Genomic DNA, 20491 nt, shown 5'->3' on the forward strand with positions numbered 1-20491 from the left:
AAAGCAGTTTCAAGCACCGGCATGGCTCAGAGGTTGAATACTGGGCTCCCACGCAGAGGACCCAGGTTCGAACCTCGTTCCATCCTGGAATTTTTTTCTTATTTAGTTTTTTTTCTTATTTCGAGCGATACTGGTTACGGACACCGGCGGCGGCGGCGGCGGCGGCGGACAACTACGGCGCCAAAAACGGCCGGTGAAATGATCTCATAACAGCTTTCGCTGTAAAAAGTCGCAAGTGGGACGTGGTTTATTGACGCGTCGTCAGGGAAAGTCGATGAGCGGCGGGCATCAAGCAGCCAAAATCTGGGCAAGCGCGAGCTCGTGTCCCATGCTACTATTAACACTGAGGCTTGCTTACTTGCTCGTCTACTTTGTTATCGTCCTCTCTTCACCACATTGGTCCCCGGAGAATAGCGGAGCCATCCTGATTACTTAAGTCGGTGGCAATATAGTGGGGTCATAATATGGCTTGATGCGAGACATGTGGACGATTTCTCGGCGGCGACGGCGCAAGTTGTGAGATGGTGTCAAGGGCTCGACTTCGTAATTGACGGGAGAAGTCCGACCAAGAATGTGGTAGGGGCCGTGATTTTGGGTCAGTAACTTGCAGAAAAGTCTGGGAGTATTCGATGGGACTCAAAGCCAGACGAGGGCACCCTTCTTGAAAGCAGCAAGCGGCCCCACTGAATACTCCCGGACTTTCCTCCATGTTACTGGCCCGATATCTCTTACGTCTCTCGACTTTCTCTGACGACGCGTCAATAAACCGCATCACATTTGGCGGAGATCCACGGATTCCCAGTAGCAACCTGGACCTTCACTCCCGGAAACTCCCCCCGGTTCATGACCACATTACCAACGTGGCCGAAGAGGCCACTCTCCAGTTTGGACCTTCGGCAGTCCACGTCACCTGCGGCGGCATGTATCGCCAGCGAGATCCGCCCATCTTCACCGGCTCAGGTGACTCAGACGTGGGAGAGTGGTTGTCGAAATATGAACATGTCAGTGCCAGCAACAAATGGGACGACCAAACGAAGCTTGGTTACGTCAAGTTCTACCTTGCGGACATCGCCCAACATTGGTATAACAACCACGAGAGTGACATTCCCACTTGGTTCGTCTTTAAGACTTTCATTACGGACATCTTCGTTCGGCCATCGGCTCGCAAGCTTCGGGCAGAGCAGCACTTGCGTCAACGGGCACAGCAACGAGGCGAGAACTTCACGGGCTACATTCAGGATGTGCTGAACCTCCCCAACCGCGTGAACTCCACCATGAGCGAAGAGGAAAAAATGAAGCACATCCTGAAGGGCATCAAGGACGATTCTTTTCAGATGCTGCTCACAAGGAATCCCCAGTAGCTGCACTGGTCTCATTGTGTCAGAGCTTCCATGAGTTGCGTAGGCAGCGCTCGATTGCACGCCAGGCCCTCACGACCACCGACACCCTACAGAGCTTGCACGTTACTGTTCGCCCTGCCGATCAGCAGCCCCTGCTATCCACTATCATGGAATGTATCGGTGATGTGGTGGCGCGTCAGCTTTTACTACTGCCTCCCATGAATGAGCCGGCGCAGACTTTGGCCCGTGACCTTAAACACGTCATTCGGACCCAAATTGCCGAGGTCCTACCATCTATGCCCCAACAACCACCGTCACTGCGCCGCTCACTTCCGTTGCTATTGCTGCTTGACACCCTCAGCAGCCTATGCCGTATGCCCGACCTGCAATGCCGACCCCTGCCTCGCCGCCCACCGCGAATTCTGCGTCGCTTCACTACTCGGGGCCCTTGGCTTCGTTTTCCCACCGCCACGACGCGTGGCGAACGCCGAACAACCGGCCCATCTGCTTCGCCCGTCGTGTCGATGGACACGTCGCTCGCCACTGCCGCCGATGCCCACCTTCTTTCTTCGACACCGTGGCCACGCCTGACCCCTTGTTGTCACGCACACCACCCAGGTACTCCGCTGATAATCGACCACCCTGCTCCAGTCGCCGATCACCATCTCCTCGACGACGCTCTCTGTCACCCATGCATCGCCGCTCAGCTACACAGGAAGGAAACTGATTGCTGCAGTTCCGGAGGCAAGAGCTGTATGCAAGTTGAAGTGCCCAAGGCCTCCATGTGTTTCGCCGCAAAATATTATTGACGTCGATGTTGAAGGAACCGCCGCCGTATCGCTTATTGATACTGAGGCTTGCTTGCTTGTTCGTGTACTTCGTCGTCGTTTTCTTTCACTACAAAAGGTAAAACGCTTGTCCTCGTTAATTCTGTGCAGAATGCGTGTTGTTTAGCAGCTACATTTCTCATGTGGCCACGTTTACATAGGCCAAATGGGCCGCTCTTTGAATATAAAATTATTGTAATGCAAAATTAACGCTTACTCGAAGGCAGTCCTTATTCACATCTGGCTGGACAGTTAGGTTGAACATGGGTGTACAGCGATATTTACAAATACAGTATCATTTTTGCTCATACGGATCAGGCCACCAGAGAAATTATGGAAGCCATTCACAAAAAGTGCCTAAAAGGGGCATAAAAGCCTGCTCAGCAGATATTAAGGCTTTGTATTAGTATTTCATTCCACTCAGCGACCGTCTCCACTATGTCGAAGAATGTATTGACAGTTATGGCGCCATTATATTTTCACATGGAACAGGTGTTTCAACTGAAAGGTTTTTAGAATTGCTGTGTTTTTACCTATCACCAACATTTATTCGGTGGAACAACAGACCATATCTGCAGAAAAATGGAATTTGCATTGGTTCGTGCGTGGCTGCGATGACAGTAACAGCCGATGACACGTCAGTGCACCTGTCTACTAAGGAGATGGCCTTTCTAGACGCCGTGATAACTTGCTAAGATATTTGTTTTGTTTTGTATGACGCATGGCTGCTTCACGTACGCGCGAAGGTGGTTGCCGGCGGGTACAAGTTTGCGTTTCAAGCATTCTGTGATCAGTTGTAAGTGCCAGCCTGTCCTGTCGTGTTCTTTCTCCGTGGTTCATGTTTCCTGCGGGTTTTTATCCAATTCAAAAGCTGAGGTTTAATAGACACTGCAGGTGACGAAAACCACTGGATTATCAAAGGCAAGGAGAGCTGAGTTTGTGTGGCAACGCGATGAAACAACGCTACGCCGAAAACGACCACGAACAAGATTAGCAATAAGACGATGCGCTCGCACGTCTGGAATTTACAGAAAAGAACGAATTTCACTGTTGAGTGTTGATGCACCGTCTTTCTGCTTTCATTCAATGAAGCCATAGCGCTGAAAACACAGGGACCAAGGATGAGGTCCCTGTGAAGGAGACCCAGCTTTTCGAGCAAATATAAATTACCAACAATCCAGCCTTTTGAAACGTAACTGAAAAGCGACTTGATTTTCAAGATAAGTTATACAAAGGTAGGTGGCTGTTGGCTAAATAGCGAGATACTTGTAACTTATACCTGAAGAGGCGGATTCGTTGGTTGGTTGGTTGGTTCCCGGAAGAATGGCTCAACCCACCACGGGGGATTGGCCACAAAACGTGCGACAGTAGAATTTTTGAAAAAAAAGAAATAGAGAAAAAAGGGATATGTGAAAAAACGCCAGGCCTGCGCACATCGCGCAGCACAGTCACAGCGAGAGCTCGAAGAGCAGCCTTTCTAGAGCCCGTTCCAAATTGTCTTGGGGCGTCTAATATGGTATCAACTACGCTGTAAATCATAATTTTTGTGAAGTAGGGAAGCACCCACTATGCCATTCCTCGTTTTTATGCGGATAAGCGAGGTACCCGCTACACATCTGTGAGGCGTTATGTGTACTTTGTTGATGCTGCATGTGGCTGATGACGACGACACTGAGTACTTTGCAGTGGGCGAAAAGCTTTAAACCACACACTCGTTACGCAATTAGCATTATGTGATGTCTGGTTGTTATTTTACTCTTTTGCTGCGCTAAATTACATACGTTAACGCAATTCCTTGCTCGACATGACGCCTGTATAGTCTTTTCGCGAGGGAGTGTCAGGCACAGGCGTGGCTGTGTGGTAGAATACTCGACGGCCACGCAGAGGTTCAAGGTTCAAATTCCATCCGATCCTGGATATTTTTTTATTTATTTCATTTTTCTTATTTCGTGCGATAACGGTTGTGGACATCGGCGGCGGCGGACAACTACCCCACTGCCATTATGACCGCATAGCAGCTTTTGCTGTAAAAGATAACTTATAGGGAACCGTGGCTTCAGGAACGGGGCTTCAGCATTGTCAGAGGATGACTCTTGGCACGTTAATAACGTGGGCGTGCTGCAAATGATATCTTAGGAGTTTCCGTTGGTGGCTTCGAGTGCTGCTTACCACATTTATCACACTTCACAGTCTTCGTTTTCGAATCTTCCGTGAACAACGTCCACACCGTGCTCCTCTTGCGATTGCACGCCATTTTGACGGGACGATACGAAGTGTCCTCTTTTTTTTGTATCATATTAAATACTCAAAATACCTAAAAAAATTCATAAGATCACTTCTTGGTCGTTCTTTTTCTGCCTGTTGGCGTCACGTAGCACGTGATCTTTTTTACGAGATGGCAGCTGACCAATAATCCCTCGCATACTATCTGAAGGCATGAAGTCTGCCAGAACGAGACCCTTGCTATGAATGAAGGAAAGAAGGTGACAGGCAGAAAAAAGAGTGTTCCACACTCGCCGTCATGGCTACTGGCGGTGCTGACTGACGCTCCCACGTTTAAATGCACACACATACCCTATAAAGTGGACGGGGGGATGGCCGCCGCGGTAGCTCAGTTGGTAGAGCATCGGACGCGTTATTCGAAGGTCGCAGGTTCGGTCCCTGCCCGCGGCAAGTTATCTTTTCGTCCACTTTTCTTTCTTCAACATTTACCCTACATTTACTACTAATAACATTGCCTATACTTTCCTTGGCATTACTGTCTGTTAGTGCTCATTAATATTGTGTATAACAAAGAAAAACGAGCCCTTAGTATTTCCACTTCTTTCCTTTATTGTATGTATGCCCTTCCTGCAAAAATCCCCATTGGGATTAGCAGTATGTCTGAAATAAATAAATAAATGAGGCGCAATCTAATAGTGTGTATGATGTACATTTACTCACAGGCAGCGCGATGGACAAGGTCGAGGCACAACGCTACTACCACCTTGGCTGCGAGGCGGGTTACGCGAAGGCGTGCTTCGGCGTGGGCCTCGGCCTCACCAGTCCGGACAGCGGGTTGGAACAAGACGTGTCTAAGGGACTCGCTTTCTTCTCCAAGGCGTGCGACATGGGCTCGGCCGACGGCTGCTACTTCGCCAGCTCTCTTTACATCACCGGAAGAGAGGAGCTGCCGCGCGATATGCGGCGTGCCTTCGAGTTCGCCGTGCGCGCCTGCGATCTGAAGAACATGCAGGCTTGCTCCAACGTGGCTCTAATGTACGCCAGGGGACACGGGGTGAGGAAGGACGCCAGCCAGGCCGAGCGATACCGAGCCATCGTCAACGATTACAACGAGCAGCTGAAGCAAAACAGGGGCATCGAAATGGAGCAGGGCATCAAAGACTGACTGCCTGTAGGCTAGTGCTGCAGCACGGCTGCGGTGACGAAGGGACACCGTGTTGACAGACTAACAGTGTACCGCTCCGTAGCTCAAACACAGCCATGGGAAAAACGTAGCCATGAAACATAGACGAGAAAAATGGTGACATGATGCGAGCTTAATGAGAGCAGAATTTTGGGCAAGTTGGTAATCCATGTCTTCAGTACGACTGCGCAAAAAAAAAAGACACGGACAACTAGCCTAGTCCAATGCCTTCGTATAACGGAGGAGAAGACACAGTGGGTGTGTCTTCTTCTTCTCTCTTGTCCGTGTCTTCTTCTTTTGCGCATTTGTACTGAAGTAGTGATGCGAGCCGCGATGTTGACTAATTTTCGCAGTCAACGGAACAAGCAGACACTTCGAGAGGCCGAGCTCGTTATTCCACCACTATTCTCATCTTCTGTTTTGCCACGAATAGCCAGAGGCTCCAGTTGTGACGTGCTAGAGACAAAGTACGAAAATTGTGAAAAAAGAAGGAGGCACTACCAAAACAGGTTGAACTCCAGTACGGTAGCTGATTGGACGAGTCGGTACATCTGCGCCTTGCAGCAAAACGGCAAGTTGGGCCAGTTGGTTGGGATTCATTTTTTCACTCGTTTACAGCGCAACACACACGAGGACAATAGAAGGAAAACGGACAGCGCCGTGTCCGTTTTCAGTTTCAGTTTATTTTCAACATCAAGTTACAACGTACAGTGATGTTGTGGGCAGTGGACAAAAAGCCTCTAAAATGGGCTTGAAAGCGTCCACTGACCATAGCCTTTGACAGGCAGCAGTACAATGAAATCTAAGAATTCACATAGCAAGTAGCATATTGCAGTGCAGCAGTGCAGTAAAACAAAATAATAACAATGTACAGAGTCGTCCACATTTAAGCTGAACACCTCATTAGTATTCAAGACCTCATTGAAGCTGTTGTTTAATACATAGTTCGGAAAATCATTACTGTGTTTGTCGACACCATGATTAGACGTTCTATTACGGGCATTGCACTCGTGAAGTATAAGAAACGTTCTAGTTTTACCGGTTTGAATACTAATGAGGTGTTCAGCTTAGATGTGGTCGACCCTGTACAAAATGAAATTATTCCCAATTAACAATACGTTTTGACAACAGTGAAAGTGTAGTCATCATACAGGAAGTGTTGAATGAAGTCAATAACCTAAAGAAATTGTACAAGCTAAGCTTTACGTGCAAAAATTCTGCACCTGGAAGAAAAAAAAGAAAAAGAGCGAAAAAAAAGAAAAAGATATGAAGCGCGAAAACTGAAGTCGATATGATGCGCACGCTACAAAGCTTATCTGTTTAGGAGACGTGGTACCATATGCACAATCTTTGTTCCCCATACGTAGTTCTGCAACGCGGAACCTCCCACATTTCGCGAAATCTGGTGTCACGTGCATTTACGTTAAGTGACAAGTAGGCGATGCTTTTAAGCGATTGGTATTTTTTTTTAGCTCTGATTCATAGTGTTTAATGAGGATACGTTCATACAAGTTTGGAAGTGAAACCAAATGCAGCTCACGGAAAAGTGGTTCTGAATGACTCGTACGAAGCATTCGCAATGGCTCAAACGGCTTTTTTTGTATTATGTGTAATTTACTCATGTTCGAAACAGTTGTAGTACCCCACACTAGGTAGCAGTAACTTAAAACTGACATAAATAAAGAGTTGTAAATCAGCAGCTTCACATTTCTCGGAAGTGAATAACGCACCTTACACAATATACCGGTAACTCGAGCTAATTTGGTTGCCGTAGCCTCTACGTGAGGATCCCATGACATGTGTTCCTCGAAAAGAACACCAAGACACTTAACTTAGGGTGCTAAATTAATATGTGAATCCTGAAACTTGAGCTCAACTTCTTTATGTGACACACACGGACCATTGTCCTCGTGTGTGTTCCATGGTAAATGAGTGAAAAAAATGCATCTGCACCTTCACTCACAGTGCGAACTAAACAGCAAGGACACCAGTAGAAGAATGACGTAACGCAAGCGCTGACTCGCGACTGAAGTCTTTATTCACACAAAAACCAGGTACCATATAGTATCGAACGAAAGAGGGAATGAATCAAGGGCACGTTTCTTTGTCAGGCACAATGTAATGAAACCAACAGGCAAAGAAGCCAAGAGTGTCATTATTTGTAGTTTTTAACTGTAGTGTAGTAATTATGACGTAAATGGAAAGATATTAAAGTGGATAAAAAGATTCGGCAGATTCCACGCCTTGTGGGAATCGGTCTCATGCAAAGCGGTCAACGAATTCTTCTATGCTGCATCTTTTGGCTTTGAGTAATGTTCATATTGTAAAGCGCAGAACAGAAATGACAAGAACGGGACAGGGAGTGCCACACACACATCCACACATGTCCCGTTCTTGTCATTTTAGTTCTGTGCTTTACAATATGAATATGTCGCACCAACAACGCCAAATATCTGCCTTTGAGTAATGCTTTACAACGTGGACAGACGTGTTTTTATAAGTGTAGTAGTTGAGTGCACATTGTCAACTTACCAGGCACATTTACAACAGTGGCGTTTAAAGGGTAACTTATGGTCTGACGTAACGTCAACACTCACGTTAGAGCACATACGTCAGTATTATCGAGACAAAATGTTCTTAACGGTGCGATGATGCGAATATCATACGTGACTTTCGTTAGCGTATTCCTCCGAGGTCGAGCAGCGCTTGAATATAGCTTGCTGAATCAAGGAATAGAAATGTAATGTTTATTAGACTGCTATATGAAAGTGGAGCCAAAACTGGAACCACAGTTGACGTTAACCTGACCTGACGCCTATATCGTAGGAGTGCATGTGTAGTGTTTATTGCTTTGTTATAAAATTGAATAGCCAGCACAACAACCACAATTGACGTTGCACCGACATTACGCTTGCATGAGGTGTTTTTCCAAAGCAGTGTCTAGACCCGTCGTTGCTCTGTGGAAGAATACCTGACTGCCATGCAGAATAATTGGGTCCGATTCCTGCTGGCAGCATAATTTTTATTCTTTTCATTCGTCGGATCAACGCTGCCGATGCGGTTTTAAGAGCTGGCTCGCCAGGTTCTTAAGCTGGGGCGAATTCCCGCGCCTTAGTTCCAGAGGCGACCGCTACAGGTGCAGCTCGCGCGAAAGAGAAGTCTTCTTTCTCTTGTTCTTCGAGCGTCTTGATGATGATATTAACGCAGGCAAAACCACGTATAGCATAGCCAACTGTAGCATGCGGCGCTCGCTCCACTCCGGCGCGTGCTTTAGTTTGATAGGAGACCGCTAGAGGGCCACAACTGCGCGCTTCCTTTTTCTTTCGGCAGTCATTAGTCCATGCGCTTCGGTACTAATAACATGAACGAAGAAGACACGGCAGCGGAGCGGAGGGCCCGCAAGGCAGCAGCAGTGCGGGCTCGCCGCCAAGACCCTGCGGTGAGAGCTCGCGAGGCCGCAGAGAGACGTCAGCGTCGTGGACCCCGAGATGCAAGCCCGCGAAGCCGAAGCACCGCGGAAGCGGCGGCAAGAGAACCTCAAAGAGGTATGGGCGCGGGATGCAGCGGCCAAGCGCCGAAAGCAGTCGCTACCTGAAGTTGGTGGCGCCGACGCGCGCTTCCAGCGCGATTTCCTCGACCACACGTTCGGCCACAGCCGCAAGGTCTGCGACCGCTTGTGGTTCGACAACAACCTGACCACAATCGCTACTACAACAACGTGTCACGTCTTTATATGACAGTAGAGGAATTCTACGGAGCATTCACGGGTTACCCGATTATCTCTGATCCATCTCCTCAATCATCGAGGAGAGCTATAAGGTGGGCTAGTTGGTGTTGATTTATCTTCAGAAGTGCTGTTAGTGAACACAGACAGAAACGAAGAAGTACGCAGTTAACACAGACACAAACGAAAAGCTCGTTTGACACACCCCTTTCTTGGGGCTACGTCTTTAGACAATAGAGAGTTTTAGTGCCGGGGACCCCAAGCCACCTGCGTACGTAAGCCCTTGCGCTCTTTTGTATTCTCCGTGGATGCGGCTGGGAGTACAAAGGAACGCAAGAGCGTGCGTACGCAGGTGGCTTGGGGTCCCTAGCACTAAAACTCTCTAATAAACCAGTTGGTAGTTTGCGCTCATTGCCTTATGTCCTGTACTTTTTCGTTTGTGTCTGTGTTCACTAAGCGCACTTTTGAAGATGCCTCAATCATCATTCACTTCGTGGATATGGCGTGATCTTTTTCTTCACGCTGTCGCATTTAAATTACCAATGTCTGTTCACGCCGTCCCTGGGTAGAGCTGTCAAGCACCTGTGGCGCATGCCCGTATACCGCGGTCCGTGGTAAGCGGGTATGTGCTGTGTCTGGAGGAAAGTGCTTCACGACGTACGTAATAGGATTTTCACGTTACTCATGCCATAATCGGACAGTCATATCCGTCGAACCCTCTTACCCTCCCATGCCAATTTTTAGGTGCGAAGCAGCTTTTGCTCGGTGGTGGTGATGAAAACATTTATTAACAGAATTTCTGCAGAGAAGCTCCGGGTATTCGGAGGTTCTTGGCTTGCGGGGAGGGGGGGGGGGGGGGGGGCTCAGTCCATGGCTCCGCTTGCATCAGCCGCTCTACGGGCCCGGTCAATCAGACTCAGCCGATGTTCCAGGTTCTCGCTGGTCAGCAGCTGTTCCCATCGCTCCGCTGTGGGATTTTATATTGGGGATAAGGCTGTAATGGCCTGGCATGCCCACATGACATGGTACAGGGTAGCTTTTGCTGGGCACCATGGGCAGTGAGAAAAGTATGCAGTAGGATGCATTTTAGTGAGGGTGTGCAAATTTGGAAACGTGCCGGTTTGAATTTGCCGCCAGCTGACCGATTCTTCTTTATTTAATGTTCGATGTGGTGGGAGTAAGTTTGCCTGAGTCCTCTGTAATGGTTTAGGATGGGCGAGTAGTCGCAAGGGACGGGAACGGGTTCCTCAGAAGCGGAGTTGGAACGGGGCTGTGTCCGTAGTTCCATTGGCGACCGTCCACTTTCTACCACCTAGCATAGCCATCTGAGCGCGAGCTCGCGCCAAGGAGGAGTCTTCCTCCTCTTGTTCTTCGACCGCCTTGATGATACGTGCAGAGCACTTTAGGGGCCTTGGCTGCCATATGCTGTCCTAGCTTGGCGTAACGCAGACAAGACCATGTGTGCTGGCCAAGGTGTCGGGACGAAATGTTTTTCGTTTCGGTTTTAGTTTCGTTCCACCGCAAAAAGTTCCGTTCCGTTTCTGTTCCGGAACGAAAAAAAAATGTTCCGTAACGGTTCGTAACGGTTTTTTTACGCAAAAATTAGAAGTTAAGGTAATCATAAAAAACATCGGATTTGTGATGCAGTTACTTGCCCTCCTCTTCGGAAAGTGGGACAAGGGTAAAACACGTTCTTCAGAGGAGCGGAAGCAACTCTACCACGAATTCCTACCAACTTGCACAAAGCAGTGTTAATTTCAAAGTCATAGTATTTATTTTCTCAGACAAATACGATTTTTTTAGTGGGTTCAATGATTTGTGTCAAGGGAGTGAGCACGATCTCAGAAGCAACACGTCACTGAGTGTACTCTCTGACGTTCGAGACCGCTGTTCTGGCAAAAGGATCGCCAGGCCTGCGCGGAACACCCAACACAGTCACAGCGAAAGCTGGAAGAGTGTACTTTGTAGAGCCCGTTGGGTGATTCCACGAGAGATCGAACATGCCTGTCCGGTCGCAATTTTTGTTTTGCCTGGGTTTTTTATATGTTATGTGGGCACATTAAAAGTGCACGGAACTGAAAATTTTATTTCCAAGAAACGCTCCCAGCGCGCCAAAAAAATATTTGAAGGTGGCGGCGCGTGCCTCCTGTTTTTGCTCACTGCAATGTTTTCGGATTTCACGGCCGAATTTAGCGTGAACTATAAATGATGTGTCGAAAATTTTTTTGCTGGTTTTAATACGCATTACTGTGAATTACATCCATGCTTTTTTATGCCGTCCTCAAAAAGAAGAAAATGTGAAAAAATGGCAAACACGGCCGAAACCAAAAAAGGATCCTAAGTTTGAGGCGCCTTGGCGCCTTTACTATTTCAAACAGAAACTTGAAAACAGTGTCAACTATAGAAAAGAGCCTTTGCAACAATTATACGGAAGATCAGTTTCCTACGGGTAGCGAAAAAAAAAGAAAAAAAAGTTAAAAAAAGTGAGTTTTTTCAAAAAAGTACATTTTCAAAAAATAAAATAAAATAAACTTCGGTCTCAATTTTGACGGCAATTTTTTATCGAAGAGCGCTTATGTCAATGAACACACGGTTTTAATATCATATGTCCTCATTTGCTTTGTTTACGAGATATAACTGGCCAAAGTGACCCTTGCTGTGAGTGCTCACTTCAGCGCGACTGATGGTTGTTAATAGGTTGCATTATGCGTAAATCGCAGTTTTAATTATGCTGCTGCAGCAAAACCTTGCTCTGGTGGCTTTTCGTCAAGAAAAATGTGTTCTCATATTTTATTTGTGTCTAGCGTGTGCGAAAGTGGGCTGCTGCCGCCCTCTAAAGGGTGATTCCACGAGAGATCGAACATGCCTGTTCGGTCGATATTTTTGTTTTGCCTGGGTTTTTTATATGTTATGTGGGCACAATCAAAGTGCACGGAACCGAAAATTTTATTTCCAAGAAAATGCTCCCAGCGTGCCAAAAAAGTCTTTGAAGGTGGCGGCCCAGACCTCCTGTTTTTGTTCACTGCAATGTTTTGGGATTTCACGGCCGAGTTTTAATACGCATTACTGTGAATTACATCCATGCTTCTTTCCAAGTATTTCAAGGAGCCTTTACAACATTTATGCGGAAGGTCGTTTTCCTACAGGCAGCGCTAAATAAGAAGAAAACAGTTAAAGAAAAAGTTAAAGTTCAAAAAGTACATTTTCAAAAAATAAGAAAACTCAGGCCTCAATTTTGACGACATTTTTTTTTTGTCGAAGAGCGCTTATGTCAGTGAAAACACCGTGTTAATATGTATGTCCTCATTTCCTTTGTTCTCGAGATTTAACGGGCCAAAGTTACCATTGCTGTGTGTCACTTCAGTGCGATTGATAGTTGTCATCAGCTTGCATTGCACGTAAATCTAGTTTTAATTATTTTCCTGCAGTAAAACTTTGCTCTGGTGTCTTGTCGTCAAGAAAAATGTATTCGTAAACTTTATTTATGTCTAGCGTGTGCGAGGGTGGGCTGCTGCTGCTCTCTAAAGGCCGAACGCGTACGCAGTTTGCAGCTTACAACCTCAACTTACCCCGCCAGTATTCGTTAATCATCAGAAGCACGCGAGACACCGCGAACACATGGTTTAGGTCACTTTGTCAAAACTCTCCTTGCACACAGAATAAAGCATCTGTATGCAGCGAAGGCCAACTTAATCTGTAACTAAATGCCACAATCAGCAGGCGCGCTGTTATGCAGTTGTTTTCTCACTGCCTGCTTGCTTCCCTTCCATTACATGCATTGTACGCTCTAACCATCTTCCCCATTCGACGCACACTGTGCCTAAACAACATTTGTAAAAAAAGTTAGCCCAATGATTTCCGAGCCGTTTATTTCACTTCCCGCAATCACATGTTTTCGGCGTCGCAGATAACGTCTTCCTGTATCATCTCGACCTTTACCTCAGCGTTTCAGCAGCCAGAAAACGTGCGGTGCGGCATGATTAAGCCATGAGTGGCCGAAGCTGCCCAAGTTATGATGTTTTGTTGCCACTTTACTAAAGTGCTTTCCCACGTCGAGGACAGCAGAGGTCATTGGTGGCGCCAGACGGACATTACCTTTAGTTTTGACAATGAGTGCGGCCTAGAAATTAAATATTACAGCCCAAAGCGCTTAGACACCCTTAGTCATAAAATGTTAAACCGCACGCAGTTCTGGAAAGGCATTCATGACAGCTGTGCTGTGAGATAATTTGTGCGGCGCCGTTCAATATAAACGTTTCGGCTTGCTCTAGATCTAGCTGTTCACTACACGCGATGCGCGCGGCCCATGGCTACGTCCGATTATTCTGTGCCGATTATTGACGCGTTCACAAAAAGAAGATTGCTGAGGTAAACGTTTTCGTTGCGCAAATTTTTTTCTTTGCTCTTTTTGTTGTTGCCTACCTCCAGAAGCTAGTCATAGGCTGAGGATCTTCGCGACAGCTGCGAGGTCTGCTTGCATTGCTTTAGGCTCCTCAAGGAAAACCTGTCTACATCTAGCCGCGATGAGGTAAACCAGGCATTCCTTCAGGAAGAAGAAGCGGTTGATATCTTGAACAGGTGCGCCCATCTTCCCTCTGATGATTGTAGGCGAGGTTGCAAACTGTTTACACGTGAGCCATTTAGAGGGCGGCAGCAGCCCACTTTTGCACACGCTAGACACAAATAAAATCTGAGAACACATTTTTCTTGACGAAAAGCCACCAGAGCAAGGTTTTGCTGCAGCAGAATAATTAAAACTGCGATTTACGCACAATGCAAGCTATTAACAACCATCAGTCGCACTGAAGTGAGCACTCACAGCAAGAGTCACTTTGGCCAGTTATATCTCGTAAACAAAGCAAATGAGGACATATGATATTAAAACCGTGTGTTCATTGACATAAGCGCTCTTCGATAAAAAATTGCCGTCAAAATTGAGACCGGAGTTTATTTTATTTTATTTTTTGAAAATGTACTTTTTTGAAAAAACTCGCTTTTTTAACTTTTTTTTTCTTTTTTTTTCGCTACCCGTAGGAAACTGATCTTCCGCATAATTGTTGCAAAGGCTCTTTTCTATAGTTGACACTGTTTTCAAGTTTGTGCCATCAAATTTCGAGGCTATAACAAGCCTGTTGTGGGTTTCCTCTGTATGCAAGGACATTCCACACGAAGGGTCGGACACAGCAAACGTTTAGAATATATTTTAATTCACTTCCAAAGTGTACCTAAATGCCCATTCTCCCGATCGAAACCCATCGCTAGCGCGCCAACAGTGACGTAGATCTGTAGGATGGGCAACGAAAGTTGTAGTGACGTCACACCAAATCTGCTGTAGTAACGTGAGTGACCTCCGGACCTCCGCCACTTCCGCAACGTACGTACCGGCTGTAATGAACTAGAATACATTCTAGTTCACTGTAGTACCGGCAAAGCATCGGTTGCTACATCACTCCCCGAGTTTCGATCGCTTCCTGGCTATGTGCGTCACAGCCTTGTGTGGTCACGTGACCACGCCTCCTACACTTCTACGTCACTGCCCAACCTCGGCGCCCAGAAACCGAAACCGAAAGTTGTCCACATCAAGAGACGATATTAAGTTATTTAGCGAGAATACATGAATCCTGGTGCGTGCATCATGCTTCCTGGAGCTATAGGAAACGCTTACAGCAAAGAATGAGCAAGCCACAAATTTGGTGGCACCACCCCTTTAGGATCCTTTTTTGATTTCGGCCGTGTTTGCCATTTTTTCACATTTTCTTCTTTTTTGAGGACGGCATAAAAAAAGCATGGATGTAATTCCCAGTAATGCGTATTAAAACCAGCAAAAAAAGTTTTCGACACATCATTTTATAGTTCACGCTAAATTCGGCCGTGAAATCCGAAAACATTGCAGTGAGCAAAAACAGGAGGCACGCGCCGCCACCTTCAAATATTTTTTTGGCGCGCTGGGAGCGTTTCTTGGAAATAAAATTTTCAGTTCCGTGCACTTTGAATGTGCCCACATAACATATAAAAAACCCAGGCAAAACAAAAATTGCGACCGGACAGGCATGTTCGATCTCTCGTGGAATCACCCCGTTGTAGATTCTCTTGGGGCAACTAATTTTTATCGGGGGGGGGGGGGGGGGGTTCAACCATACTTTATGTATGTTCGGGCGTGCGTTTGTATGTGTGCGTGTATATATACGCAAGCAAAACTGAAAAATTTCGGGTGGGGGGGTGGGGGAGTTTGGACCCCTCCCCCCCCCCGGCTACGCCCCTGGTACCCACTATGCCATAAATCATCGTAATTTTTTTCAAGTAGCGAAGTTACCACTATGCAGCTGTTCGTCATTTTTTGGAGAAACGTGGTACCCGCTACACATCTGTAAGGCAGTGCACTTTGTGCTGTGGCTGATGACGATGAAGAATTATGGCTGAACACTTCGCAGTGGATGGGAAGCAGTGTTGCGGAATGGGAGCCTCCATATCATTCCAGTTCCATTCCGGGGAATTAGGACTTGCCGCAATTCAATTCCTTTCAATTCCTCGGAATGAAAAAACTTAGCCCATTCCCACTCCGGGAATGGCCGGGCAGTTCAATTCCATTCCTGTAATACCTCAAAGTAGGAAAGGCATCTTGATAGTTTTATCGAGTTAAGAATGAACGCCCCATAAAGCTGATGCCATCAGATGCATTAAGAACTGCAAAAGTACGCAAAACACGTTACCAAGGTCGAGGGTTAGTAGCTTGGCGACATATCTTGTGCAGTAAAACCACCATACTAATTCCCATAGGGGCAGTTCTTCCGCTACCTATCGTATCTGATGGTCAGCAAGGTTTAGCGAATGGTGATGTTTTAATAATGTTTAGGCTTAAATGTTAATGCTAAAATGACGACATAGCGTATTTTTGAGCTGAAAAAGTAGTATTCAAGAACACTAAGGAGTTTTACCACGCGTCTGGAACGGTCGTGAATATGGAGAAAACTAAGATTTGATTAACGGGGAACAAAACCCTCTAGATCTGCTGGTAGTAGTTGGAACAGTGCACCTCTCGGGCACCTTGTGACTTTGCATCGAATACGGAACACTGGGCCGCACTGCTCGTCAGCACAGATGGTTGTCAAGCGCGCTTCGCAAGCATGGATGTGGTGAGGAGAACTTTCTGTGTTTGCCTATGCTCAGGTATGCAGTGTCTTCGTTGTCGCAAAGGTTATTTGGGTGTGTCAGGTACTAAACTGCTCGTCGCCACTTTTGTGTAGGGATATCAATGCGAACCAACACGCAGGGGCAGCTTGTTTCTCCCTTCAGTACCTGCTGGGATAATGCATTTCTTTGTACACCAACTTATGCCTCTGTTTGTAGTAGGCGTGTTGCTTATAAATGTATCAGCCAAGCCATTTAAAAAATACTACTACGTACTTTATTGTTTGAAAAACAGCACGTCGACGAAAAGGTGCTCTATTTTCGGAAAAAGACGTAATTCCATTGCCATTCCATTTCGGGCAAAAGGTGCTTAATTCCATTCCCATTCCATTACTCGAAGCGTTGTCCCCATTCCATTCCGGGGTCGCGAAAATCTGGAATGATTTCGGAGTCATTTGACTTCTGGAGTGGCAACTCCGCAACACTGGTGGGAAGCATTAAACCACACACTTTGCGCTATTAGCATTGTGTGATAACTGGTTGTTGTTTTACTCTTCTGCCACGCTATATTACATACGTTAACACGATTCCTTACCCGTCATGACGCCTGTATAGAGTATTTTTGCGAAGGAGTTACACAAGCACCAGCGTGGCACTGTGGTGAAAGACCCGACTCCCACGCAGAGGCCGCGGGTTAAAATCCCATCCGACCCTAGAAATTTGTTTCTCATTCAATTTTTTCTTATTTCACGCGATAGCGATCATGGACATCGGCGGCGGCGGACAACTATGGCGCCAAAATCAGCTGTTGTGACCTCATAACAGCTTTCACTGTAACAAACTTCAGCGCCGACAATTCCCTCTCCACTTTGACCTGCGTGACAGGCGCGCAAAAGTCCACTTGCGTTAATATAAACATCTCTGGTTCCCACTGTTTTCGTTTTTCGCATATAATTTCAACATAGCTTTGGAATTCCTGCCTGAGGTACGCGCTAATACTGTATCCTGAGATATGCTCACTTTGCACGAGCTCAGTTGTTCCGGATCGCGAAGTTTTCTCGTGAACCGAAAAACGATTGAAAAGGTTTCGGTTTCACTCCGGAACGAAATAATATATAAAGTTTCGGTTACGTTTTCGTTTCGGTCAAAAATTTGTTTTTTTCGTTTTTCATTTTCGGTTTTCGTTCCGTTCCGACACCCTGGTGTTGGCGCGTGTTTGCGCGTTCGGGCCTGTGTAAGGGGCTGGTTAAGACGCTGTGGCCTCTCCCCCTTACACTTTCTCAGCAATCATGTGATGGCGTCGGGGAACGAGATTATGCAGACGCTCGATGAACCAACGCGTTGTATCGTAGTCAAAACGCGCTGGCACGCGCTAGCGCGTTCGGGCCTGTGTAAGGGGCTGGGTAAGACGCTATGGCCTCTCCCCCTTACACTCTCTTAGCAATCACCTGATGGCGTCTGGGAAGGAGATTCTGCAGACGCGCGATGAACCCGCGTGGCGTGCTCCAACAAGAGTTCGGGACGAGTAACAGAAACTACAGTGAATTCATGGTGTGCTCCACTTGTAAGGACGCGGTAACATCGGGCAAGGTGCCCCTTGATGAACGGAACCTTAAGTCGACTCATGCGCTGCTTCGCATCCTCACATGGTTCCCTTTAGTGGAAGATGGTGTAATTTTTTTGGCTACACCTAGTTAAGGAGGCGATCACGAGGGCACACAGACGTACGCGGATAGATATATAGATAGATAGAAACGCTCAAAGTGCCTTGGGTTCGCTAAGAAACGCTTCGCATTTAAAAATATGCATTGTTAGATACTACAGGCCTGCCGGGATTTGTGCGATAAGCAGTTCATCTATGGACACCTTATGAATCTGAACTGCTTATCGTGCAAATCTCGGGCAGGCTTGTAGTATCTAACAACAATACACCTACTGAGTCGCTATCAACATTTCTAAATCATCATTTATCTAAAATACCATCTAACCTATCGTCTTTTGTTCAAGATACACCTCATTTCCTTCGAATAATAGATTCTATTAATGAAACACAAACACTCTTGGATCAGGCCATTCTGGTAACATTAGATGTCTGCTCATTGTGTACGAGTACACCTATCACTGAAGGGATTGAAGCGGTCTCAAAATCACTCATAGAAAGATAGCAAACACATAATGCTGAAGTTTACCTATCGTTACTGAAATTTGTACTGACACTAAATTATTTTGAATTTGATTCGTCCTACTACCTGCAAACATTCGGCACTAGTATGGGAACCCCTTTTGCGCCAACATACGCCAACATTTTTATGGGACAGTTAGAATCAGAGCTGTTGAAATCATGTCCAGTGAAGCCTTCCACCTATCTCCGTTACATAGGCGACATATTTATCATATGGGAGTATGGCATAAGTGCACTAATCGCATTCCTTGACCACTGTAACAAGTTTCACTCTAGTAAATAATGGAGAGGATGGTACTAGGACGCCTAGAATGGTACTTGGAGCATCACAACATCTACCCAGATGCTATGACAGGGTTTCGCCGTGGTCGGTCATCGATTGACAGCGTCGTCGACCTGGTCACCTACGTACAACACGAAAAAGGCCGTAAGCGTCTCTGCGCTTCTTTATTCCTTGATGTTAAAGGTGCGTATGACAACGTCACCCATGAAGCTATCCTCGCCGCTCTCGGAGAGGTAGGAGTGGGTGGTCGGATGTTTCAGTGGCTACGGAGCTATCTCTCTGAGCGTTCTTTTTTCGTGAGCACCGCGGACGGCGACACTTCGCTACATTACAGCCACCGTGGTGTTCCCCAGGGTGGCGTACTTAGCCCTGTACTATTCAACCTGACGCTAATCGCTCTCCACGAGCACCTGCCAAGCACTGTCAGACTGTCAATGTACGCAGACGACATCTGCGTTTGGACGTCTGCAGTTACACGTCTACAACTGCGAGCTCGAATTCAAAGAGCGGCCAATGAAGCTGCTATTTACCTCCGTAACAGAGGTCTAGAACTTTCCTCTGAGAAATGTGCACTTGTGGCATTTACGCGCAAACCAATAGAGAGCTACATCGTAATGATAAACGGCCAAAGAGTACCTTACCTCCGATCGTACAAGTTCCTAGGTGTTATAATTGATAGAGACGTCTCATGGAGCTCTCATGTGTCGTACATGAAAAAACGGTTGACAGGCATCTGTCATTTGTTCAAGTTCTTCGCTGGCAAGACATCGGGAATGTCCACAGCCGCTATGTTGTGACTATATAGGGTTATTTTCCTCGGATTCCTACGGTACAGCCTGCCTGCATTATCCAACGCAAGCAAAACAAGCCTACGAATGATACAAAGTGTGCAGGCTCAAGCACTCCAGATTTGTCTAGGCTTGCTCCAGAGTGCATCAACAGTCGCGACTATAGCCATCGCAAGGGACCACCTCATCAAGACACACATTGAGGTTGAAGTGCTGAGGACACATATACGACATCTTGCTCGCACTCGCCGGCCATCACCTAGCCTCTCTACCAGCGGACCGACCATGCACATCTTACTCCCAAACAGTGACCGCCCATGGTGAATCAATACCAACTTCCTTCACTCCTGCCGCAAGACCTCGGACTCCTCCATGGTGCCTTACTCAACCAAATATCAACATTACAGTGCCTGCATGGCGTCCAGAAAAAAACAGATTTGTCGTCACCGGCACTTAAGCAGCTCACTTTACTTCTCTTGTACGAAAAGTACCAAGACTCCATCCACATCTACACTGACGGATCCGTGCTGCCGAACAGCTCAACCGGAGCAGTCGTGATACCAAGGTTGGTTACGACAATTAAATTCAAGACAACTCACGCAACAACATCGACGGCAGCAGAACTGGCAGCCCTTCATAAAGCGTTACAATTCGTCAATGACCAACCGATGCACAAGTGGACTATTTTCTGCGACTCGAAGGCGGCACTACAGTCTCTACTGTCAGCTTTACGCCGCGGGCCGCACGAACAACTGGTGCTAGAGATAGCAGAGATTATCCACCGCCTAACTGAGAAAGGACATCAAATCACTT

At 46.8% G+C, this 20491-nt stretch overlaps 1 protein-coding gene across 2 annotated transcripts in view; it reads left to right on the forward strand.

Moving 5' to 3' along the window:
- LOC119404032 (cytochrome c oxidase assembly factor 7 homolog) overlaps positions 1 to 20491 on the forward strand; it is a 611270-nt gene that overhangs the window by 13053 nt on the left and 577726 nt on the right. Inside the window, exon 3 of one of the 2 annotated variants that reach the window (XM_049419330.1) lies at positions 5113 to 5569. In XM_049419330.1, coding sequence (XP_049275287.1) covers positions 5113 to 5555 — 443 coding nt within the window. In that variant the 3' untranslated portion in view covers positions 5556 to 5569. Of the gene's footprint in view, positions 1 to 5112; positions 6382 to 20491 lie in introns of those variants that run through there. The other variant, XM_037670658.2, reaches the window with a different exon arrangement.

This window comes from Rhipicephalus sanguineus, chromosome 9 (assembly GCF_013339695.2).
Source record: "Rhipicephalus sanguineus isolate Rsan-2018 chromosome 9, BIME_Rsan_1.4, whole genome shotgun sequence".
NCBI classification, from domain to species: Eukaryota; Metazoa; Arthropoda; class Arachnida; order Ixodida; family Ixodidae; genus Rhipicephalus; species Rhipicephalus sanguineus.